This window comes from Lactuca serriola, chromosome 2, assembly GCF_051521515.1.
Source record: "Lactuca serriola cultivar US96UC23 chromosome 2, Lser_US96UC23_V15, whole genome shotgun sequence".
NCBI lineage: Eukaryota > Viridiplantae > Streptophyta > Magnoliopsida > Asterales > Asteraceae > Lactuca > Lactuca serriola.
This window is the reverse complement of record NC_136409.1, coordinates 210,243,187-210,269,555: the sequence shown is the minus strand read 5'-3', so window position 1 is coordinate 210,269,555 and position 26,369 is coordinate 210,243,187. Positions and strand designations below refer to the sequence as shown.

General features: G+C 36.9%; 1 protein-coding gene and 1 pseudogene across 4 annotated transcripts; both read left to right on the top strand.

Annotated features, from left to right (window-relative positions):
• Positions 1-2,407: 2,407 nt before the first annotated feature.
• LOC145088362 (G-type lectin S-receptor-like serine/threonine-protein kinase At4g27290) lies at positions 2,408-6,025 on the top strand. 3 transcript variants are annotated; one of them, XM_079026683.1, is made up of 8 exons: positions 2,408-2,988; positions 3,088-3,917; positions 4,288-4,431; positions 4,546-4,700; positions 4,785-4,995; positions 5,089-5,326; positions 5,396-5,546; positions 5,616-6,025. In XM_079026683.1, the coding sequence occupies exons 1-8, from the start codon at positions 2,636-2,638 to the stop codon at positions 5,901-5,903; spliced, it is 2,370 nt and encodes a 789-aa protein (XP_078882809.1). In that variant the 5' UTR covers positions 2,408-2,635; the 3' UTR covers positions 5,904-6,025. The 3 variants fall into 3 exon arrangements, with proteins under 3 accessions (XP_078882809.1, XP_078882808.1, XP_078882810.1); XM_079026684.1 differs by having other exon boundaries at positions 2,850-2,988; positions 3,117-3,917; XM_079026682.1 differs by having other exon boundaries at positions 2,409-3,917.
• Positions 6,026-7,476: 1,451 nt separating this feature from the next.
• LOC145090018 (G-type lectin S-receptor-like serine/threonine-protein kinase At4g27290) lies at positions 7,477-10,627 on the top strand (annotated as a pseudogene). Its single transcript, XR_013701426.1, has 7 exons — positions 7,477-7,541; positions 7,767-8,959; positions 9,069-9,226; positions 9,332-9,542; positions 9,596-9,848; positions 9,937-10,087; positions 10,178-10,627. The product of XR_013701426.1 is annotated as a G-type lectin S-receptor-like serine/threonine-protein kinase At4g27290 (transcript).
• The last annotated feature ends 15,742 nt before the right edge of the window (positions 10,628-26,369 follow it).

Sequence of the window (26,369 nt, the reverse complement as noted above, 5' to 3'; positions counted from 1 at the left end):
TGTAATGTTTAATTTAGGATTTAATTAAATAGCATATCTTATTGATTTATATTTTTTTTATAAACATTATAACATAAATAAAAAAAAACAAAGGGTCAATTACTAATCTAGCTAAACTAAAGAAGTGATTAACAATTTTTAGCCAAAAATTAGGATTTGTCTCAAACTAGTCCACGAAACCGTAGGTGGTTAAAATGGTCTACTGTTTCGCCCATTCACCTACTGTTTTGATTTTAGTATATAAATAATTTTTTTTTTCATTTTTCACTACGAAACCGTAGACGAAAAAATGGTCTACTGTTTCCTCGGAGAAGTCTGCTGTTTCCCAAATAATAGATTACAAATTATCTACTGTTTCGTCCAAAACCTACGGTTTTAGTTTTTTTTTTAATGAAAAAAAAAACACTAACTTTTACTGTAAAAGTTTGTTTTTTTCTTTTAATATATAGTAGGTACAATATAGTAGTAAAAAAGTTAGTGTTTTTTTCATTTAAAAAAAACACAAAACCGTAGGTTTTTAGACGAAACAGTAGATCATTTTTAATCTATTATTTGGGAAACAGTAGACTTCTCAGAGGAAACAGTAAACCATATTTTTGTCTATGGTTTTGTAGTGAAAAATGAAAAAAAAAAAAAAAAAAAACTTTTTATATACTAAAATCAAAACAGTAGGTAAATGGGCGAAACAGTAGACCATTTTAACCACCTACAGTTTCGTGGGCTAGTTTGGGACAAATCCTAATTTTTGGCTAAAAAGTGAGAAGTCATTAATGAATTTGGTTAGATTAGTAATTTTTCCAAAAACAAATAAAAGAAAAGAAATCGAAAAAACAATGATATGAAAATTGATAGGTGTTAAATTATGTTGTTTATTTCCTATTTTTGTATTATAAGACCATGGGATGGGATGACTTATATGATATTTTTTTAGTATGATATCATGTCTTATCATTTTATTGACATCCTCTTCGCAATTTTTTTTTTGACTTTACCTAAATAAATCAAGAAACCACATCGACCATTTCTACGGTTTTTCTTTCGAAAAACAATCCGTGACACCCCCTTATTAAGGTTGTCAAATCGGACAGTCGTGTCGTGTTTTTTTCTGACACGACACGACACGACAAGGTTTTGGATGACACGAACACGGCACGACATGATGTCGTGTTTTTTTTTCATTAACACGAAAACGAACCAATTAAAACACGACACGACACGAAAAAGATAATATTACATAACTATTAGTGTATTTCATTCATACTTAAAGATATATAGCACGACAAAAACGACAAACACGAAAAACACGACAACTATATGCTTAATCGTGTCAATTTATGAACACGAATACGACACGACACGATATCGTGTTTTTTAATCTTGACACGAACACGACACGAGCACGAATTCGAATTTTGATTTCCTTCCGATTTTGTTCCGTTTCATGTATTTTTGTTGTGTCGTTTCATAAATTGACACCCCTACCCCTTATAAGTTATAACCCGAACCGAATAACCTTATCTTCATTCGGTCCGGGTAACCCGCAACATATTTCGTCGCTCTTTTGATTTTTTCAAGCAGACAAAAATCAAAAGTCTAAATTCTGGAGACTTTGCCTTCCTTCTTGATTTTGACTTTGCTACTGATGCTCGCGGGATGCGAATTGAATTCCGAGTTATTCTGAGGAAGGTAAAAAAACAGTCTCATAGCGCGGGTGCATTTAATTTTGTTTCTATTATTTGATGCTATGATTCGAAGGTATGAACATGATCTCTGACTGAATTTTGAGGTTCATGTTTAGGGGGTGTTTGGATTAGATTTTTAACTTATTGCTTATAACTTATTTGTGGTGGGAATAAACAATAAGCAATAAGCATGGGGATGGATGCTTATTAAAATTAGCTTATTTAGCATAATAAGCTGAATTTTATCCAAACACTTAAATTAGCTTATTGTGGGAATAAGCAATAAGCTTATTGTGGGAATAAGCTTATCCAAACACTTAAATTTTATCCAAACACTTAAATTAGCTTATTGTGGGAATAAGCAATAAGCACCTCTTTTTTTCCTATCCAAACACACCCTTATACTTTTGTTTGACAAATAAGTTGATTATTATTTTGATGTTTCGCTCACTGCTTTTACTTGTAATTGCTGTACAATGTCGGTTTAGAGTTACATATTCGATTGATTGAATGTGACTGAGTTAAATGGAAATACTTAGTACTGAATCGGTAGTAGTCAAACGTTTTATTGTTTATATATGTATCCCTTATATTTATTGTCGGATGCAAGCAGCAATATTAATTGCTGTGGCTTGGACAGAGTATCTAAAATATTCATTTAAATAAGTTAAATTGAATCTTTCAAATTTGAACAGCTCGAAGGAGATAAGATATGTTCATTCGTCAGCAGATCAACACAGGAAAGAGCACGTGAACAACGATAAGCTGTGAAATCTGTAAATATCCAAGACGCTTTCTTTAATACAAATAAATTTATTTTTTTTGGCAGGTTTTGTTCCTTTTTAATATAAAATCTCAATCACAATTATGGGGTCCACGCCCGCGGTCAGCTATGTCTGCGCTCCCAACCTGACAGTATTTTCCCGAGGAAGAAATAATTTAGTAAATCGTTGATGGAAGGCCTTTTCACAAGTTTATTGTGCACCATTTCTTTATTCTTGCTCTTCTCAGGTTCTTTTGCTGTAAACAGCGTAGTTTCAAATCAAGGCATCAAAGATGGTGAGACCATTGTTTCAACTGGAGGAATGTATGAACTGGGCTTTTTTAGCCCCAGTAACTCAAACAATCGGTACCTGGGAATATGGTTCAAGAAGATATCAACAGGTAGAGTGGTATGGATTGCTAACAGAGACTTTCCATTACTCAACAGAACAGGAAAACTCAAAGTCAGTAGTGAGGGACTCCTGTTGCTTTCCTGCTGTGGTGATACAGTAATCTGGTCATCCAATTCCTCTGCTTCTGTCAGGTACAATAACAATCCAGTGGCACAACTTTTGGATACTGGAAATTTTGTTGTAAAAGATGGTAGTAGTAGTTCTAATAAGACAAATTTCATATGGCAAAGTTTTGATTATCCTGGAGACACCTTGCTAGCTGGAATGAAACTTGGTATGGACTACATAACAGGAACAAACAGGAGCTTGACATCATGGAAAGGTACCGATGATCCTTCTCCAGGTCAGTATGTAAGTTATATAGATACAAATGGATATCCACAAATATTATTGAGCCAAGGTGTAGTAGTAGATGTAAGATTTGGACCATGGAATGGCATCAGGTTTAGTGGATTGCCTACTGAGATGTCAAATCCAATATACTCTCTTGATTTTGTTGTCAGCCAGAAGGAAGTATATTATAAATTCGAGCTGAAAAGTTCAATTGTTCAGATAATACATTTGAAGTGGGATGGAAGCATATCAATGTTGCATTGGAACAATCGAAGTCAGGATTGGCTTGTGTATACAAGTGGTCTGATTGATAGTTGTGGTCACTATGGAATCTGTGGTCCTTATGGAAGTTGTAACACCAACACAAATCCTCCTTGTAATTGTATGGAAGGTTTTGAACCAAAAAGCCCTGAAGAATGGAACATAGCAGACTGGTCGAATGGGTGTAAGCTCCAAAGTCCTTTAGATTGTAAGGGTGGGGATGCCTTTCGGAAAGTTATTAAAATGAAATTTCCTGACACACGACATTCATGGTACAATAGGAGCATGACACTTGGCGAGTGTGAGATAGCCTGCAGGAACAATTGCACTTGTACAGCTTATGCAAATTTAGATATCAGAAAAGGAGGGAGTGGATGCTTGCTATGGTTTGGTGAACTCATGGATCTCAAGGTCTGTGAAGAGAGTCAGGATCTTTACATAAGAATGCCTTCATCCCTACTAACAGGTACACAAATTTCTTCACAACATCATATTTTTACTCTCGGTTTTTTTTTGGGTAAGATTTCTAGCAAGTCGGGTCCTTCCACCCCCTTGGATTTTTATGCATCCGCCATTTGCACGTTGTTAAAGGATATTTATATCATGTACTTGATCCTCTCTCAAGATGATTGAATCAATATATTTTGTGGCTAGTGAAGGAAGACTATATGATGGAGACATTATATCAGAACTAGATAGGAGAAAACACCAGATAGGGACAAGAAAGCTAAAGAAGCCAATCCGAACTATACATAATACTGCTTACTATAGAAATGAGATTGGTTATAACTTTAGTAAGAAAAGCCGTTGAATGTATTTCATTTTTGAAAATGAAGGTCTTACAGTCTCCCAACCTGGCTTCAATAGAGAGATCCAAATACTCACCATAGTCTTGTCAATTTTGGTGGTCTTGATGGGCATGTCTGTAGCAGTGTATGCTTTCAGGATGAAAAGGAAAAGGTCTTACATGAAAGGACGAGGTAAGGCAAAAAATTCACAATTCTATGCTTTAAACAGATGCATTTTTTTTTCAGGAAAATGTAAAACAAGCAGAAAAATACACATTTATGTTCCTCATGTATATCATTTTGTAGGGCGAAGGGTACACTCCATTGATAGACTTTATTCAGATGTAGAGAAGGAAGATCTAGAACTGAATTTTTTTAGCTTATCTATAATAACCAAGGCTACCAATAACTTTTCAATCAATAATAAGCTTGGAGAAGGTGGCTTTGGTCCTGTTTACAAGGTAACTTCTTGCATTGAGTTATATCTTTGCTCAGTTAACAGAAAAAGTAAAGCTGATCATATTCCTGACTACTATAATCTTTAGGGAGTGTTGGAAACCGGACAAGAGATAGCTGTGAAGCAACTTTCTAGAACTTCTGAACAGGGTTATGATGAGTTCTACAATGAAGTTGTTTGTGTTGCCAAACTTCAACATCGGAATCTTGTGAAGCTTGTTGGATACTGCATGGATGGAGATGAAAGGATCCTGATTTATGAATACATGTCTAACAAAAGCCTGGACTTACTTCTATTCGGTTCAGCTCTTTCATCATTCTATTATTTTCATTTTAAAGTAAAAGTAGTCTGTTAAATCTAAATCTATATATATGGTAATCCTGTGTTGGCAGATGAAACCAAAAGTTGTATGCTTGACTGGCCTCAACGTTTTTGCATCATCAATGGGATTGCTAGAGGAATGCTTTATCTCCACCAAGATTCTCGCCTTCGAATCATACACAGAGACCTCAAAGCAGCCAACATTCTGCTGGATCATGACATGAACCCTAAAATATCAGATTTTGGCCTTGCTAGAGAGTTTGAAGGAAACCAGATTACAGCCAAAACAAAGAAAGTGGTTGGAACATAGTAAGTATCTAAATAATGTGCACCATTGGGTTCATTTTCTTATCTGTCATTCTTTTTGGTGTTTTGCAGTGGTTACATATCACCTGAGTATGCACTTCATGGGCGTTTCTCTGTAAAATCGGATGTGTTTAGTTTTGGTGTTTTGGTGCTGGAGATAGTGAGTGGGAAGAAAAACAGAGAATTCTCACATGAAGATCTCAATGATAACCTTCTTGGACATGTAAGTAAATGTCATGGATTAGTTATCTTCTTTTGAAAATATTTTATTAACTTTTTGGTTTTCATTCAGGCATGGAGACTGTATACAGAAGGCAAGTACCTTGATCTCATGAGCCCATCTTTACAAAGCTCATGCGTTATCTCAGAGGTGAAAAGATCAATACATGTTGGGCTATTATGTGTACAAAATCATGCACAAGATAGACCAACTATGTCCTCTGTGGTTATGATGTTGGGTGGTGATGGATTACTACCTCCACCTAAACAACCTGCTTTCTTTGCTGAAGAGGATTCTCCTAAACTCAACACTTATTCAGGAGTTGATGAAGCAACTATAACACTGTTACATCCTCGGTAGGAAATAAGTATTCATATGCCAAATCTTAGTGTACATTTAGCCACCATTAATGGTTTTTGTGTAATTATGTATCATGAAGTTGCATGCTTTTGAGTTTTGTCAATAGTATCATATTTTGAATATGCATTTTTTCCTTTTCATGGTGTTTAACTGTTTATGGTGACCATAACATAAAATTGATAGATCCTTGTTGAATCTATCGTAAACCCCAGGCATCGTAACACTCTTACTAACAGAAATTCTTGATAATATTCATAAAGATAGTTTTCTCACAATTCTAGAGGTGAGAGTCTCTCCAAAAGAAGAACAAAGTTCTTACAAATCAATTCTTAGCTATCTCACTCATACTCCTAAGTACTATATATATACTACTACTAAAGAAAAGGACAAAAGGGAATAACAGCCAACATGATCAGGTGTTGTTCCTACTAACATAACAGCCAATAACAGCCATAATACCAAAAGGACCAAACTACCCCTACAGCCAAAAAGATAGCAGAATAACTCTACTAAAGCAAATCAACTAAAAGCACTCTAGGATTAGTTTGGGCTTATCAAAAATCCTAGTTGTAATAACTTGATTGGAAAGGTATACACGACTTTAAATAGAATTTCTCGTTAGAGTTCCAAGAGGATTCACTCTTGTCATTTAATTTGACTAATCACCAAATACCACACATGAACTTTACCTCCTTGCCATATATGTGTAAAGCATAATATGGTTTGTGGGATGCTAAATGTCAATAAACTTGAAGTAGTATGTTAAGGATGCATTTTAGGCAAGCATTCAAATAAATCTTTACCACATGCTAAATGTCAATAAACTCAATTTTTAGCGGTGTATAAGGGGAACATTTGAAAATTTTGTGAAAAAATGTATAGTAACTTTATTAATAAGATATATCAAGCTTTTTGAAAAATTTATAAATTTTATCAAATACTTAATTACAATAAATTTAAAAAAAAAAAGTTCAGTTTACAGGGGAAAAACGAAACACAATAATCTCGTAATAATGCGACTGTCCATTAAGGCATTAAATAAGAAAAAATAAAAATCTTAGACTACAAATAAAGAAGTAATGCTGACGTCACACCAAGTTATCTTCTCCGCGGGAAGGAAAATAGGATGACCTAAATGCTCAAATTATTTTTATCAGTGTAGGACAGTAGGGCCCAATGATAAACATTGAAAGCAATTGAATTGAAAAAGGTGTACAGTTCGAAGAGGACCGATATATTAAGCAAAAAACAAACAATTTGATACGACTTCCATCGTAAGTCGTAACTGATATTGACGGATATCTATATATATAAAATTAAGAAAACAATGTATGGAAGATGGAAACTCAAAATTGGGGTGCTGAGAAAATACACCAAAAGTTGACGATTCCTATCACCGAAAATTCAAAATTGGTATATCAAGTAGGTTATGGTTTCAAGTTTCAACAACACATGATATCCATCCGTTATTGACCACCGATCGACAAACACTTTGAGATCAGAAACACCCATGAAAGGCAATCACTTCAGCTGTCTTATTTTTCTTCAGTTGCTCCACATAATTTCTGCTGAAATGGACACCATAGGTGCAAATGAGTACATAAGAGACGGTGAGACCATCATCTCAAGTGGTGAAATGTTTGAGGGGGTGTTTGGTTTAGTTTTTCATAGCCAAAAGTTTTTTTTTGTAAAAGAAAAAAAACAAAAAGATGTTTGGCAAACTAGTAACTTTTGGAGTTTTAATACAAGGAAAAACATTTTTTTAGAAAAGTTAGGAAATCCTGACTTTTTGTAACTTTTTGGAAAAGATCTTTTGGGCTTTTAAAAACTAAGCCAAACACGCCCTGAACTGGGCTTTTTTAGCCCTGGAAATTCAAAGAACCGAGAAATACCACTTAACAATACATCTGGTGTGTTCAAAGTCAGTAGCCAGGGAAGTTTGCTGCTCCTCAATGGTGAAGGCCGAGACATCTGGTCATCGAATTCATCTGTATTGTTCGGGAATATGCATCCAGTGGCACAGCTTCAGGATAATGGAAATCTTATTATGAGGAATGAAAGTGACATTGACCACTTAAGTCTCATATGGCAAAGTTTTGATCATCCTTGTGACCATATCTTACCAGGAATGAAATTTGGGCAGGACTTAGTCTCTGGCAGAGACATAGCATTGAGTTCATGGAAAAGTCTGGATGATCCTTCTCCAGGTCTATATGTAAATTGGATGGATACAAATGGATACCCACAGACATTTATAAGCCATGGGGTTCAGTCATACAATATAGGTTTGGGCCATGGAATGGTCTTAGTTTCAGTGGCTTTCCAAGAGAGATGCCTAATCCATTTTACACATATGAATTTGTTGTGAATCAGAAGGAAGTATATTTCAAATGGGAACTTATCAATAGTTCATTTCGTTCAAGGGCTTATCTAAGTCCACAAGGCCACCAGGCACGTTTGAACTGGGTTGATCCCATACAAGCTTGGATTCAATATGCGGCTATTACTGTCGATATGTGTGCACAATATGGTCAATGTGGTCCAAATGGAACATGTGACATTAACAAGTCCCCTATATGCAGTTGTATTGACGGCTTTGAACCACTACACCCCGAAGAATGGAATATAGCAAACTGGTCAACGAAAAAAGCCTTTAGACTGTATGAATAGGGATGGATTTCAGAAGATTACAGGTGTAACACTGCCAGACTCTCGACAAAGATGGTACAATGTGAGCATGAGCCTTGCAGAATGTAAAAAGGAATGCAATCTTAAGAGGAATTGTTCATGTACAGCTTATGCGAATTTGGATGTTAGAAATGGCGGAAGCGGATGTTTGCTATGGTTTGGAAATCTGACGGATATCAGAGACTTTGAGGAAAATCAAGATCTTTACATAAGAATTGCCATGACTGAGTCAACTGGCTCAAGCAAGAAAAGAAAAATCATATTGGTCCTCTTGACTTCTGTTGGCGTGGTTCTTGTTGGTCTGACATTAGCAGTACTACTGTATGGTTATAAGAAAAAAATTTCCCCAAGAGCAGGTAATGCCACCAGTTCTCATTATAATATGTCACAGCTGGAAAAACTCAAAAAAGCATACATGCCTACACAAGGTTCAACCATCTACCTACTTTTGGTTTAATTTGATGTATCACTCTGCAGGTAATCTGGTACAATCCCTTGTTGATGATTATACAGAGGGGAGCCAGAATAAAGATGTAGAGCTACTGTCGTTTAGCTTGGCTTAAATAGCAAGATATACAAATCACTTCTCAGTCAGCAATAAGCTTGGAGAAGGTGGTTTTGGTCCAGTTTACAAGGTAAAATACTTATACATGGCTGTATTGTGCATACTAGAGTGTTGTTCCTTAATTAGATTTGAACTAGGATCATGATTGTTTAGTACTAACCTAAAAATTTATTAGGGTGTGATGGAAGATGGACGGGAGATAGCTGTGAAGCGGCTATCAGAAACTTCTACGCAGGGATTTGATGAGTTTAAAAATGAAGTTAGATTTGTTGCCAAACTTCAGCATCAAAATCTTGTGAAGCTTTTTGGATACTGTGCTCAAGGAAATGAAATCATGTTGATTTATGAGTACATGCCCAACAAAAGCCTAGACACATTTTTATTTGGTATTACATGATTTAAAATTTCCATCAAATACAGGCTACTACTAATTGACTAGTTGTTCTCTCCTCAAATGAAACAAGAAATTTAATGCTTGATTGGACACTGCGCTTCCATATAATCCAAGGGATTGCACGGGGGCTTCTTTATTTGCATCAAGACTCTCGGCTTCGCATTATACATAGAGATTTGAAAGCCAGCAATATATTATTGGACAATGATATGAACCCAAAGATCTCTGATTTTGGCCTTGCTAGAAGGTTTAAGGGATACGAGACCGGAGCTAAGACAAAGAATGTGGTTGGAACTTAGTAAGAATTAATAAACCTGATTTGTATCTTGGACTCGGTAAAGAAATATTTTTTTTTGTCTCTATTAATTTATCAGATCCTGCTGCAGCGGTTATATCTCCCCTGAGTATGCAGTGCATGGGTTCTTCTCAATAAAATCAGATGTATTCAGCTTTGGAGTATTGGTGCTTGAAATAGTTAGTGGAATGAAGAATCGAGGATTCTCCCATCACGAACACTGTGATAATCTTCTTGGACATGTAAGTTTTGGAACATAAATCCTTCTATAGGAGCTAAAACTGTTATTTGCTATGCCTTTAATTTCCTTTTTATGTCATGGTATACATTAGGCATGGAGACTCTATAAAGATGACAAGACCCTTGAACTGGTTAGTGAATCCCTACGCAAATCATGCATCGTTTCTGAAGTACTATGGTGTGTACACATTGGTCTATTATGTGTTCAAAATCATGTTGAAGATAGGCCAACAATGTCATCTGTGGTTCTGATGTTTGGTAACGAGGGTATGTTGCCTCCACCTAAACAACCTGCATTCTTCTCTGAGCTTGAACCAAATTCTACTTCATCCAAACCAGGATCAGTTTCGGTTAATGAAGTAACAATTACATCATTAGATGCCTGATAGAATCATGGATTTTCATTTCTCTACATGTCCATAAACTCATAGAGTACTTTAATTTTGCAGCTGTAACCCAGATACATTGGATCTTGATCATCTGTAGACATCTCGATCATTATCTGGTCTCTTATGAGTAATTTCAAATTCCTTGTAAGCTCATTCATTATATCTATAAAATTTGGTGAAATAAAAACTAAAATCCAACACAGATTTGCAATCATGGTGCCAACAATCACCAAGCTACCACAAAATAGGGGTATTACCAATGGATTCTTACCGATGGAAAATATATCCATCAGAAATACTGACAGGTTTCCTACGGACAATATTTCAATTTTCAATTTTTCTGGTGGCCGTTCCTGACAGTTTAAGATGGATTAGGTTCTATAGATGATAAGTTGGGAAATTACCAACACATTTCAATAATTTTGAATTTGGGGGCTCATTTGGGAAATTCTTTTTGCTAGAATGTGATTTGGAACTGGTGATTCGAATGAATTGCGATTTCAAAGGATAACTATATGGGTCCGATCCTATATTTGCTAGGGTTTACGGCTTAAAGTATTAGTAGCTAGGGATTCCAATGAATCACTTTTGAGAACAGTCAAGTAATAAAAGAATTATCCGGTTTCTGCTCATGGACATAATCACATATGTCACATTAAGTGAACCACATTAATTCTCTATGTTGTTTTATAGCTTTTTTGCTTGTCTTCTTAATAACTGATATTAAAGTTGTGATTATTCGAGTGGCTAGATCTGTTGTTGAAGGGGTGTTGTATAACAAGTTCAATTTGGAAAAATTCAATGGAACAAATGACTTCACGTTGTAGAAGGTGAAGAGGAAGGCAAGGCTCTTCTGGTTCAACGTGGTTGTGTGGCATTGGAATGATGGTGGGATGTCAAGTCCACCAAGCAAATTACAACAGTTGTTTGCAAATAACGTAATATAATTGTAAAAGGGGGTATCGATCCTTGGAGAAATGGTTGTGTTCAATCACCAATGCAATCCAATAGAACTAGTGTAAATAAACTAACTAACTACAATTAAACTAAAAGGGGGGGGGGGGGGGGTTGTGATTGCTTGAAATCTAAAAGACTTGAATAACTAAAAAGCTTGCAATTAAGCAAGATGATGAGATGCTCAAATATTAGAGAGAATTGGCTAACCAAGGCAATTCAACACAATGAACATTTATGTATTTATCATTAGGATTCAATATGAAGCTTATCATTCATCCCAAATTTGTTATAGCAATCATGAAACATGATATGCAAAGATTCCTTATAGGTAGTATGGAGGTTGGGGAAGCCCACAACACACCTTCTTAATCAGAATCAAGGATCAATTGAAGCAATTGAACTCAAGAAGTTGATTAGCCTTACGAATGAAGGAATCCCCAATTCCTAGAGGATGTCAATGCTTACACAACCATAAAGGAACCCACAAATATCCAAGGGTTTTAGCCAAAGTTAACCAAAATATAGAAACTAGCCACTCATGGCAACAAAATAACAATCACAAAAGTGTAGTTGAATCAAGAATCTTCCAATTACTTAGAAAGATGAGAAGAATGAGTATCCAAGCTCCAAAATCGCCTCTAATGGTCTCTAATGGTGGAAAATTGAAGTGAATGTTGAAAGATCCAACCCCTAAGGTAAACGGTGAACAAAATGACCAAAATGCCCAAAAGTGTGCAGTTGTGTGGGTACCTGCACAAGTGTTGCGCAAATGAGACTCCACCCTCGCAAGTGTTGTTGGAATGCTATTGGTCCATTCTTCTCCACTACACCACTCCACTATCCAAGATTCCCTTGGTCCCCTCCATGCCTCACATGATTCAAATTTGGCCAATCACCTTCAAGCTTTAAATATAGATAGTCCATGCCCAAAATAAGAATCCATGACCTATCTCCAAAAGCTCACTTCATCCAAATCTTCAACTTTTTAAGCCCAAATTTCCTTTGATGGATCCGTAAAGCCCAATAATGCATCGAAAAGCCCACTAAGCCCAACCGCAACCGCAACGAGCTCCAAAACCCTGCAAAATATCTCATGCAAAATAGAAAGTATCCGACGCGATCCATGATAAAGAAAATAAAGAATATATAATGCAATACTAATAAAAAAGAGCTAAAAATACTAAAATAAATTAATAAAAATAAGGAAATAAAGTAAGCTATCAAATCACCCCAAGCTTAAACCTAACTTATCCTCAAGTTAGAACAAGACTAAAATGAGCTCGGGATGAGCTAAACTAAAAAATATACCATAGAACTTGGTCAGCATCAGTCAACATGGCCAGAATTAGTCTTTCATGGACCCTACGCATCTTCAAAATGTTCCCCGCTTTAGGGCCATAAACCACATTCTCAAATCACTTGAAGGGTGAATAGATCACGTCTGGATGTAGTCGCGGTGTGCAAGACAAAGGAAACAGAGGATGCACCTAGTGGGGGCACTTTAAATCACCAATGCAGACCATAATGCATGAACGAAAGGCGCCTCTTCATCCACGATGATTCCTACATTTGTCAGGCTAAAGTGTATAATAATGAAACATGGTTTTGCTGCTTGAAACCCTAGAGGAATAGCCGAAATTCCTAACTCTACTTCTCCTCTCTCCTTACTCATCCTCTTTCTAGTGTTGGGTGTGATCTACTAGAGGAATAACCAAAATTCCTAGCTCTACTTCTCCTTTCTCCTCTCTCATCCTCTTGCTAGTGCTGAGTGTGATTTACTAGAGGCACGACGTTTGTGGTGCTTGCTCTCTAAGCTACAACAACACAAAGGTTCTTGTTATTTTTCAATAACAATAACAATATGTATTCTAACCTTGGTTATTAATTTCGAAATTAGTATATGCTTCCTAGGATTTTCCATTTGATGTTCAAAAGTTGTATGTTCAGTTAAAGAAAACATAGATCAAGATTAGGGTTGCATGCACACATAGGTTTTTGTTTGTTATGCTCAAAACCCATCAGTTGTATCAGATTCTTGGCTTGTTTTCTATTGAATTGATTGCAATTGTTTGAATTTGATCAATTATGGATTATGGCAATTAAACCCTTTTGGACTTAGGGATTTTTGATTTTAGGGTTCTCCTGAACCCTAAGTTTCGAAAGTAAGGAAGGGTTTTAACCATTTCCCTTGCCCTACAATTTTAGAATTAGGGATTCCTTAACCCTCAAGGTTTCGAAAATGGAAAGGATTGAAATCCTTGCCTTCCTCCCTAAGATAAGCCATTTTTTCGAAAATCCTAGGGTTTTGGTAGGGTTACCTTATTTTTGTAATTATTTGTTTATTTTATTAATTGGATAATTATAAAAAAAAATTATCTCTCCCATGATTTTCAAAAATAAAGGGGGAGAGGATTAGGATTAAATTATTTTGATTAATTTAATTGGATAATCATCAATTGATTTAATAAATTAATTAAATTTTTAATCAATAGATAATTATTAAATCATTTGTTTTTAATTTTAATTTTAAATTATTTTTTTTTATTTCGAAATTTAAAATTTAAAAACCCTAGTATTTTGAAAAGTTTAAAATACACTTTATACTATATGTAAAATTAAATGTTTAATATTTATTATATGTAAGACTAAGTCAATCAAACCGCTAGTACGCCTCATTCACGAAGCCGATCTATATGGGGGCATAAGGAAACCGCCTATAAAATGGTAGTTGAATGAGTGTCCACTCTCACCCATTGCTTCCTTGATTGGTGTAGGGTTGTTAGCCGAACGGGTTTGATAGGACAAATAATTCTCATTAATAAGTATAATGAATTACAAAGTAACTAATTTTTTTTATAAAATTCTTCATCTTAGTTACTTTAGGAAAAATGTGAATTTGTATGCTAACCCATGAAATTGCATATTGCACTTTATAAGTCGTTAGTGCAGCGCGTGTGGTTAACTGACACACTAATAGCGACTAATAAAGAGTGGAAATAGTTATCTCGTAAATTATCATTGATTAATGGAGTGCGTGGCTAACCGACACATTAACATGAGATGATAAATGACATCGAGAGTACCAAACTAATTTGCATGGTTATTCACATCTTGTTTGTGATCATCGGTATCCAAGTCACAAATAGAAGAGCATAATTGAGATTAAACATGTCATTGAATAGTTCAATGAATCTCAAAAGATCTAGGAATTTCATTAAAACCCTAATTTGTTTAAAATTTCGTTTTCATGGCGAAATTGGTAAATCGTCATTTACCTACCTATATATAATTTACAATTAGATTACAACATCCCTTTTCTAAGTTTTGAATTATTTAGTTAGATCCTAGCCTTAATATTTCATTTGGGTGTTATATTGAGGACTATTCTTATCTAACAAAAATAGTCCTTCTTCTCTTTCAGATGTCTACTCCCAACGTTGCTTTTGGTTCCTCCTCTAATTACAACTTCTCACTGTTGAACATCTGGTCGAGGGTAACTTTTGATAGCACCAATTAGGGATGAGCAAAGGAACTGAACCGGCTGGAACCGGCCCGGGAACCGAACTTGGTGGAAATAGGAACTGAACCGAACCGCCGGTTCTACTGGTTCTTGCCATGTCTTCAATGTTGGAACCGGTCCTCGAGAAATAGCAAAATATGGTTCCGGTTTTTGCTAGTTCTATCGGTTTTGGCGGTTCTACTAGTTTCGGTTCCTACCGGTTCCTGGTTCCAAAAATCCACAAGAATATCGTCCCGGTCCCAACCTGACCGGTTCCATCGGGTTCCGATTTCGGTCGGTTCCCCGGTCCATATGCTCATCCCTAGCACCAATTATAACGATTGGATGCGCAACCCCAAAATGGATCCACGATTCAAGGACAAGGAATATGTGCTCGAAAAAGAACTTCTCGAGATTGATGAAACGAAAGCGACTGTTGTAGAACTAGCTGAGTATAGGAAACACTATAATGATGCAACAAAAGTTTCTTGCATTATGGAGGCGACTATGACTCATGATCAGCAAAGTTTATACGAGGATTACTGGCCATACGAGATGAACAAGGACTTGATGGAAAAGTACCATCAACGAGCTCGCCAAGAGAAGTATGAGGTAGTAAATTCCCTTAGCACTAGCAAAATGAATGATAGAGAGTCTGTCAGTAGCCACATGAAACGAATGCAACGATACGTGGAATGCTTTCTAAAGCTCAATGTGAACTTTGATGAGGAATTGGCTATTGATATAGTCTTGCACTCATTGCCCAGTTGTTATGATCAGCTTATCCTGACTTATCATCTGAAAAACCAAGAGACCATATTGGCTAAACTTTAGAACCTCCTACGAATTGTTGAAGCATAAATGAAGGGAAAAGGTGTTTCCTCCATTCCTGCTGCTGCTCCAGTCTTGGCCATTGGGAAAGGAAAAGGGAAGAAGAGGAATTGTCCTCCAAAGCAGAATTGGAAGGGAAAGTCCCAAGTTGGGTGATCAAGCAATGGACCCAAAAGAAAGGCCAATTTTGATGCTCCCCCTACCTCCGATCCCAAAGAGTCTACTTACTTCTACTGCCACGATAAAGGGCATTGGAAACGAAGCTTCCCGAAGTACTTGTAAGATATAAAGGATGGCAAGGTGAAGCCAACCTCATAAGGTATTTACATTATCTTATCTAAAAACTCATCATATTCTCATTCTAGGGTCCTTGATACAGAATGTGGTTTTCACATTTGTTCTGATTTTCAGGGGCTAAGAAGAAGTGAGGATGTGCAGCATGGAAGTATGAACTTGATCATGGATAATAGACTATCTTCACCTATTACCAAGATTGGAGTTTATAACTTAGTGCTTAGTAGTGGGTTAGGTTTGGATTTGATAAATTATTGCTACTCGTCAGAGATGACACGAAACATCATTTCATTTCATGCTTTATTTAAACAAGGTTTTAGATATTCTTTTGATAATGAGAATGGATCTATTTCTGCTTTTAAAAATGGTGTATTTTATTTTGAAGCTTTACCTTGTGATGATGTGTATGAAACTGTGATGATTGTAGACAAATTAGGAAATAGTGTTTTTTAAATTGATTTATCTAATAGTATAGACAAAGCATTCTTGTGTCATTGTCTTCTTGGACATGTTAACAAGAAACGCATCACCCAACTTCAAAAAGATTAAGTGTTGGAATCATTTGACTTAAGGTCAGATGATACGTGGGAATCTTGTTTACTAGGAAAGATGACGAAATCACATTTCACTGGTTCTTGTGAAAAAGGTGAGCGATTGTTGGATCTTATACACACAGATGTGTATGTGCCCATCAGATCCACCACAAGGATTCAAATCGATTCTTTGTGATTTTTATTGATGATTATATCAGATATGGCTATATCTACTTAATCAAGCATAAGTCAGAAACTTTTGAAAAGTTCAAAGAGTTCATACAAGAAGTCAAGAATCAATTAGACAGGAAAAACAAGATGCTTAGATCTGATAGAGGCGGTGAGTATCTTAGTATCGAGTTCCACGACTACCTCAAGGAATGTGGAATAGTTTCACAGTTAACACCTCCTAGGACACCACGACTTAATGGTATGGCTAAGATGTGTAATCGAACCTTGTTATACATGGTTCATTCCATGATGAGTCGAGCTTCACTTCCAATCTCATTATGGGGGTATGCCTTGGAGACTGCCACCCACATTCTTAATCTTATCCCAACTAAAAAGGTTGCCAAAACACCTCACGAGATGTCGACAGGGAAGGTTCATCCATTAGCATATATCAAGGTTTGGGGTTGTGAAGCTTTTGTTAGACGAGAGACTCACGATAAGCTTGAACCTTGAAGTGGGAGATGTATTTCATCGATTACCCACAAAATTTCTTTGGATATTTGTTCTACAGACCTAGTGACAATGTGGTCGTCGTAGCACGAAGGGGAGTCTTTCAAGAGAGAGAGAGAGAGAGATAGACAGCTCATATGTAAAGAGGACAATGGGAGTACAATTAATCTTGAAGAAATTCAAGAGTCAAATGATGAAGGAACCTCTAAAATTGCTAGGGCTCAACCTGAGGAAGAAATTCCAGTTGAACCAATTGACGAGTCGTTACCTCTTGGGCGTTCCAATAGAGTTAGAATGTCACCAGAATTTTATGGATTCCATATTACTACAAATGGTGATATGTTTATCAGTGATAGTACACGGGGAAATTTGGATTAACCTTCTAACTACAAGAAAGCAATAGTGGGCCCTAAGTTTGCCGTGGAAAGAGGCAATGAACAGCGAGATCAAGTCCATGTATGACAACCAAGTTTGGAATATGGTTGACAATGTACTAGGTCGTAAGACAGTTGGGTGCAAATGGATCTTCAAAAAGAAGACCGACATGGATGGAAAGGTACACACTTTCAAAGATCAACTGGTTGCGAAGTGATTTACTCAAACCCCAGGGGTTGACTATGATGAGACCTTCTCACCCGTAGCTAAGATTAAATCTATTAGGGTAATGCTAGTCATAGCCGCATTTCATAACTATAAAATTTGGCAGATGGATGTCAAAACCGCCTTCCTTAATGGGAAATTGGCTGAAGATGTTTACATAAGTCAACTAGAGGGTTTTATGGATGCAAAGTATCCGAATAGAGTGTATAAGATTGAGAAATCAATCTATGGATTGAAACAAGCTTCTCACAGATGGAATCTTTGCTTTGATGAAAAGGTCAAAGAGTTTGGCTTCTCTAGAAGTGAAGATGAATCTTGTGTATATGTCAAAACTAGTGGGAGTATAGTAATCTTCCTGGTGTTGTACGTTGATGACATACTCCTTATAGGGAACCACATTCCAACTTTGCAAGAAGTTAAGTCTTGGCTTGGAAAGTGTTTTGCTATGAAGGATATGGGATAGGCTGCCTATATCCTAGGGATAAGGATTTTTAGAAACAGGAGCAAAAGACTAATTGGACTTAGTCAAAGTACATACTTGGATAAGGTGTTAAAGCGTTTTAGCATGGAAAATTCCAAGAAAGGAGAACTGCCTATCTAGAGTAATAAATACCAAACTGAGTAAGACTTATAGTCCGAGTACTGATGCAAATGTAGCAGAAATGAGTCGAGTTCCATATGCTTCTATCGTTGGATCAATCATGTATGCTATGACATGTACTCGTCCTAACGTGGCTTTTTCTTTGAGCATGGTTAGTCGATATCGGGGAAATCCGGGTAGAGCTCATTGGATAGCGGTTAACAATATTCTTAAGTATCTGTGAAGAACTAAGGATTGGGTCCTTGTGCTTGGTGGCAGTGATAACTTAAGAGTAATTGGGTATAGTGACGCTAGCTTTCAGATAGACAGAGGCAACTTCTGTTCTCAATCTGGTTGGGTGTTTACCTTAAATGGAGGAGCGGTAACTTGGAAAAGTTCCAAACAGGAGACGGTGGCTGATTCTACCTGTGAATCAGAGTACATAGTAGCAAGCGAAGCATCGAAGGAGGCTATATAGTTGAAGAACTTCATCGGAGACCTTGGAGTTGTGCCAACCATAAAAGAGCCAATGGAGATTTTCTCTGATAATGAATTAGTGGTTTCCTTAACAAAGGAACCGAGAGAGCATGGCATATCAAGCCATATCGACATAAAATACCATTTTATTTGACATAGGGTGGAAGAAGGAAACGTCATCGTAAAGAGGGTATCATCAAAAGAAAATCCTACAGATCCCCTCATAAAGGGTCTAAGTAGGGTTAAGTACGTTCAACATGCAAGTAGCATTGGTCTGAAAGATGATATTAGTTTTAGTAGTTAGATAGGTATTGAGAAACTTGTAACAAAGTAAATGTAATTGACTATTGATGATTAAGTAATGGAGAATTATTTATGAGTATTGTTTACTATCTTTTGTCAATTGTTTATTATTGTCTTTCATTTTTCATGTTCTACTTCTTGAATAATTAGATTATTGAAAACATCCACAACCAATCAAAGTTTTGGAAGTAAGTAGTGAATTAAGACTGTTGTGAATCGGGTTGTAGATTGTCTAAGGGTTTAGACATAGCAATAGTTTGATGCAGTATTCATGAGTACTTTGAAATGGAGAATTTAAGAATTGGATTAACCCACGCTCAAAGAATTACTTCATGGAATTTATCGTGAGTAATTCTGAGATGATAATATCTTATAATCTTAAAATAGAGATATATGACTTGTGGTCTACAAATCAATTGTACATTGATGATATGTAAACGCATCAGTAACTTGATGTTATAAACGTATTATTGTGTATGATCTGGTGAATAAATAGCACAAGCACATAAGTCAAAGTTTATCTATTCCTTTTTCCCTAACGGGAAAAGTGATATATTGGGCCCCTCGATGATTTGGTGTTGACTTATAGTGTCGAGCCTGACCAAGACTAAATTGGTGTGTTCGATTAGTAGTTCTTTGTCATTACAAATCAGAAATCGGGAAATAAAGTATTGGAAAATGAGATTGATTCTATTCCATGTCAATTTTCCACATGATATCTTGCAGAACGGAGGATTATATGATCACTTATCTTAGAACACATAACTGACTAGGTCAGAGTTCGACAGTAGCTTTGAGAGAGGTTGAATTTATTATTTGATTAATAAATTGAAATAAATAATTTTTTAATTTATTATGAGAGTAATATATTAATTAGAAATATCAATATTTAATTAGAAATTAATTGGAATTAATTTTGAGATTAAAAGAATTAACTAAAAGTGCAGGGTCTAAAGTGCAATTGTTTAATAGTTGAGCAAGAAGTTCCAGAACCTTCCTAGGGAAAAAGGTGGACGGTTTCTATATGGATAATCTAGGGTTTCTAGATTATCCTATGTGGATAAATAAGGAGTTGGATAATTACCAATTTGAAATATAATATTATATACATATTATTGTTATCCATGGCATCCTAGATGCGCTATAAATAGACCTCTACCCCAGGATGTTTGGCCACTTGAACCCCTAGAGGAATAGTTGAAATTCCTAGCTCTACTTCTCCTCTCTCCTCTCTCATCCTCTTGCTAGTGGTGGGTGTGATCTACTAGAGGCACAACATTTGTGGTGCTTGCTCTCTAAGCTACAACAACACAAGGGTTCTTGTTATTCTTCAATAACAATAAAGGTATGTATTCTAACCCTGGTTATTAATTTCGAAATTAGTATATGCTTCTTAGGGGTTTCCATTTGATGTTCAAAAGTTATATGTTCAATTACAGAAAACATATGTAACATTTTGTTTTCAAGACCTTTTTAAATTTGAAATGGTGAACAAGGTTTGGGTGTTAGCAGGGTTAGAATCCTTGATGAAGTTAATTATTAGGCTCATTGGGAGGTGGAGGCTATATTAGATATTTTGGTATTCGGTTGTGACTTGGAGCAAAAAGAGTATTTCGATAACTTGTCAATCGGGATTTATGGGAAATGGATTTCAGATCTGATGGCAAGTATGAATTGATAATAGTGTTGAGCGTCTCGATGCCTTCTATGGATATATGGATCGTCGAGATTGGTGTTGTATCGAGTGAGTTATGGTATTCGAAAGAGTCAGGGTTTGGGAGAAAACCCTAGTACGTTGGGCTTACCGAGTGATACACAGGGTGTACCGAGGAGAAAAAGTATATGTGAGGTGTAGCTGGAAAGAACACACAACGTAGGTGTGAGGTTTCAGTCGAGGTGCGCGGCCTTGTATACGGAGTATACAAGAAGGTACGCAGGACGTACGAGGTTCACAATGAAAAACCCTAGTTTTAGGAATGGACACTATATAAAGAACATAATGCCTCAAAGATCAGCCTCCCTCTTACCCTTGGACAACTTTCACAAAACCCTAATCCTTCTTGTGTGTTATTGGAGCATAGAAGACCATTAGAAGAGTGTTTTGGTGATTTTGAAGAAGGTGCTCACTCTTGAAGATTCATTGAAGAAGCTAGAGCTTTTAGATCCAGAATCTCATCAGCCTTTGGCTCTCATTTGAGGTATAAAGCCTTTGGCTCTCATTTGAGGTATAAAGTATCAAACTTGGTGGTTATTTTCTTAGATCTCTTTTAGGTTGAGTTTATCGACTCTTTTGGTCCCATTAATCAAGTCCCTTTAGTCCAAGTAATTTTTTGAGCTTATAGTTGCCCCTCTCAGTGTTATTTAGTACCTAGAATCATAAAGTTGTTATCTTGGAAGTCTTAATGGGTTCATGCAAGAGTTAAGACCATTTTCATGGAAGTAGAATGCCATTTTTGGAGTTTGGGTTTATGTAGGGCATGCAAAGTCACCAAGCCAGTGACTTCATGGGTTTAAATGTGATTTGGGACTCAGATCTGTAGTTTGGACTTATGGCTTAAAGCATTAAGTGCTTAATGGAAAAGTTGGTTTAAGAGGGACGTACATTGGGCGTACAAGCCGGTATGCACATCGTACAAGTTGTTAAGCGAGTACGCACAGTATACCACTGTGTAAGCCCTGCGTACTCTGTCTGAGTGGGTTTGCATATTTGGGCTTCGGTTTGGGATGTATTCTTGGGCCCGATTGCTGGTGATTGATTGGGGAATCTGAGAAAGGGTGTTTTGGATTAGAGTTAAGTCGTGGGCTTTAGGGTAAGGCCCAAGCAAGGGGTTGGGCCCAATTTGTAAAATTAGGCCATTAGTGGACCTTTTTGGTCTTGGGCCTTGGCGGGCCCAATGATTTGGTTCAGTAATGGTCTTGGTCAGTTGGGTCATCTATGGGTCATATTGTTAGGTGTGGCCTTGTATAGTCTCTGATTATAGTGTTGGGTTGTTTTGGCCCAGTTCAAGAGTCAGTGCGCGGTAGAAACGACAGTGTAGGGTTTCTCGCGTAGCAGCTGAGGTGACTCTTCTCACTATACTTACCTTAGTGGTAATCATTGTGTGACCGAAGGGTCTTATGTGCTTATACTGAGTTGTGTGATATCATGCATTTTGTCTTTGTGATTTATGATGTATATTACTCTTGTGCCTTATTGAGTTAATCTGTTCTTGTGAGACTAGAGGGTCTTCACTAAGATACCGTACTGGAGGGTCTGACCTGAGTTGTGAGACCAAAGGGTCTTCACTAAGACACATGACCGGAGGGTCCTTATCGAGATATAGCCATGAGAGGCTAACTATTTGTGTGTGGTATTTTGGGGAGCTCACTAAGCTTCGTGCTTACCGTGTTGTGTGATATGTGTTTCAGGTACTTTTTAGGATCGCGAGAAGACGCCGACTTGATTATACACACCAGTTACTCAGTTAAAGATCGTGATTTGAGGATTATGGGATTTTATCAAACATTGTTGACTTGTGTTTTGACAACTTATACATTTTGTGGTTTTTGGGAAATGTGATATTGAGTTTATGTTATTTTAAAAATGAAAATTTTATTGAAAATTTACAGTGGTACAACATAGATCAAGATTAGGGTTGCATGCACACATATGTTTTTGTTTGTTATGCTCAAAACTCGTCACTTATGGTGTTTGCTTCCCTCATGGCTTTAAAACGTGTTGCGTTAGGGAAGGTTACCACACTCTAAATAAGGAGATGTGTGGTTCTCCGCCCAATTCAATGTGTGTAACTTCCGTATTCCCGATACGTAATTTATTTTGGCCTTATTCTGCTTAATTCGTTGAAATCTGAAAAACTAAGAATCTGGGATTTTACATGGAGGCGTGGTGCACCCTTTATCTGGATGCGGCACGTCTGGCCCATTGGACTAAACGTTTTAATTAGGGTTTTTGGCTTATTTTAAGTTCATCAACCCCTAGGGTTTGATCATTCTCAACATCCATGCCCTCATTGAGCGATTTTATAGAAACCCTAACCCTATCTTTCTCTCTCATTTTGTTGTTTCGTGAGCTTATTTCTCCATTTTTTAGTGAAGATTGAAGACCAGTAAGTTCTCTTCGTGTCATTAAAGGACAGTTTTGTTACACCCGTTCTAGGTACAAATTAATTTATAAATGTTCTACTTTTATTTTTTGGGTGGCTACGCCGTGGTGGAGCTTCACCGCGGCTTGGAAGTATTATTTTGATTGCGGATTTAAATGATCTGCCACGGCGTGGCAGGTGTTTTTGGAGAAAACCCTAATTCTTGGTCTTTATGCCCTATTTAAATGACATTATGACTAGGGTTTAGTGATCATTCAACCTCACTCACCATCTCAAGCTCAGAAACCCTAACCCTAGCCTCCATTACAATTGTGAACTCATATTGGTTCTTTTGGTGTTTGAAGGAAGAGGAGGCCTTTAGTGTGGTGATTTACCTTGCAAGCATCATCTACATCTTCTAGCATATCTTCTGGACCTTTGTGAGTGTCCAAGACCTAACCTTTTCCCTGCTAAATTACTAAATCTTTAGATTTTATCCCTTTATGCTTCTTTTCTTGATGGGTTTGAGTGGTGAGATCTCATAAGTTTGCAATTTTTTAAATCTCCAGGCCATTTGGAGTATTTGGTGCATCGGATCTAAAGTAGGAATGAGTTTTGGTGGTATGCATGGAATTTTGGTCACTAACCCTTGTTTTGACCTAATTGGAGTTCAAGACATGCAGTGGACATGTATTCCTGAAAAGCACGAATTTTTATGTTTAATGGTGCTAGGAACACTTTTGGAATTGTTGGATAAGAGACCTTCAAGATTAAGTGCTTTATGATTAAGCCATGTTATGTTTTTCCCATTTTAGACATAGGAGTTGATATCTTTATCTCTTGGAGAGTCTTCAAGGGATAAAGTTGAAAACTTTATCCATTTTGACCATAAAATGGACCACATATGAGCTTTGGAGCCCTTAGAATAGAAGAAAATGACTTAACCCATTAAGCTGTTAGGAACCCATTGCCTACGACATGGCCTTAGGTCTCAACGGTGTGGTGACTGGGCAAGAGCTGTGTGTTTTGTCGTTTCGCTACCACGACGTGGTGACTAGCTAAACGTTGACCTTTGACTTTTGACCGTTGACCGTTAACTTTGACCAAGTTTGACTTTAGGTCATTTAGGGTATTTTGAATAGTAAATTGAGGCTTGGTCCATGTATGCTGTATAGGTGACTTGTAGAGCCAGTGGTTGGAATAATGATTAGTTTAGCTATTGTTTAGATTACGAGCTGAGTTTTCCTGATTATAGTTGTGGGTCGAAGGTACCAATACCGACCCACTAGGTTATGTATCCTGGTATATAGGATGACTTTTTTATGTTGGTTATATGTTAGACTGATAGATTTGTATGATTACTTGTATTTGCTGGTTATTGGTTATAGTTGTATGTGTCAACATGTTATTGTGTTGTGGGGTTGTGGCGGTCCTGCTTTATGCTAAAGTCCAAGATACCTAAACAATCCAGTTGATAATGTAGGCCCAAGGGAGCGTTCCATCTTATGGTGTAGGCTCGGGAGTGGTCCAGTTAGTAGCTGAAGGCTTGGTGGCGGTCCAACGTAGTGTTGTAGGTCTGGTTGCATGCATTGTTTTGTGTTGTTGTGTGTGGTACTTTAGGGGAACTCACTAAGATTTGGCTAACAGTTTGATTTTTATGGTTTCAGGTACATCATAGGAAATGGTGAAGGAAAAGGCATGATTGTGCACATCATCTTGGATATTTATTTGACTTATGCTTTTGTGATACTTAGATTTATACTTATAGTTTTGGAAACTATATTTTGTGTGAATTGTGGATTTTGAGATGGTTTTAAAAATAAATTTTTGTCATGATTTTTGGGATGTTACAAGTTGGTATCAGAGCCCTGGTTTGAGAAAATTGGATGAACACTAGTGTGATTCGAGACTCAAACTAAGGATTTGCAAAATGTTTTTTGAAAACTTAACCATAAGAGAACCGACAGGAAGGATGCGATGTATACAATCAACCAGAGCCATGGAAAGTGATTCCCCAAGATACCCACACTTGTTTTGTGTATTGATAGAATTGCATGCTAGTATGTAGGCTAAGGATCTTCAAGAATTGCATGATAGAATTACCTGATGTATGGTGCTTGATAGCCTAGGAGAGTTCATTATTATGTTATATCGAACTGACATTATTATTGTGGTTGCTTAGTGTATGCATCATAATTGTACATAACTAAGATTTTATAGACTGAGAATGTTTGATTTAGCATTATTTCCTAGTCCTTGTTTGGTTGTGAGCTTAGGGCAGAATCAAGTATTTGACTGTCTATCAAATCCATTGTTATGTATGGTTAGCATGCATGAGCGACTATAAGGTTAGTGGAAGTTCCATGAGTGAGTGTAGATTGTAGCTGGCCAACATGAGGAAGGATTAGCCACTCTTGAGAGAATATGTATAGGATGTATGCGTATCCTAGATGTTGGGCCTTGTAGCCAGGTGGTCCATGATAAACCTTTGAGACAAATATAGGTAGGTGTAGAAGGTAGTATGGGCTCGTACTACTGGAAGCATAGGACCCGTACATATAACAAGGAAGTCATGAAACCCGAGGGTTTAGTAATTTTGTAATGCTGTAATATTAGGAATTGTGGTTTTTATGATGTATTCCGGTTTTCAGTATGCCGATCACTTAAGGCTCAGGATCAGGAGCGGGTGGCCCAAAGAGGCCAAGATTGATGGATGATGAGATTCAGGAGATGAAAACCACTAAGGTGACCATGGCTATTATGGAGGTGATCCCATAGGTTTTTGGGTCTTTTAAGACCACCATGATTGAGATGTTCGACGAGCGATATGTTGTTGTCTCATAGGCTACTACATTTGCAACCACTACAGTTGTTGCTGCTACAGGAGTTCAGGGGAGAGGGTTTTTTCAGTATCGGGACTTCAGCAACATGAAGCCGCTAGATTTTGATGGGGTCAAGGACCCGATTGTCGGTATGATGTGGTTATCTGATGTGGATGGTTGTTTCTGATGGGTTTTAGCCATAAGAACATCCTATGTGCTCATACAAACCTTAATGC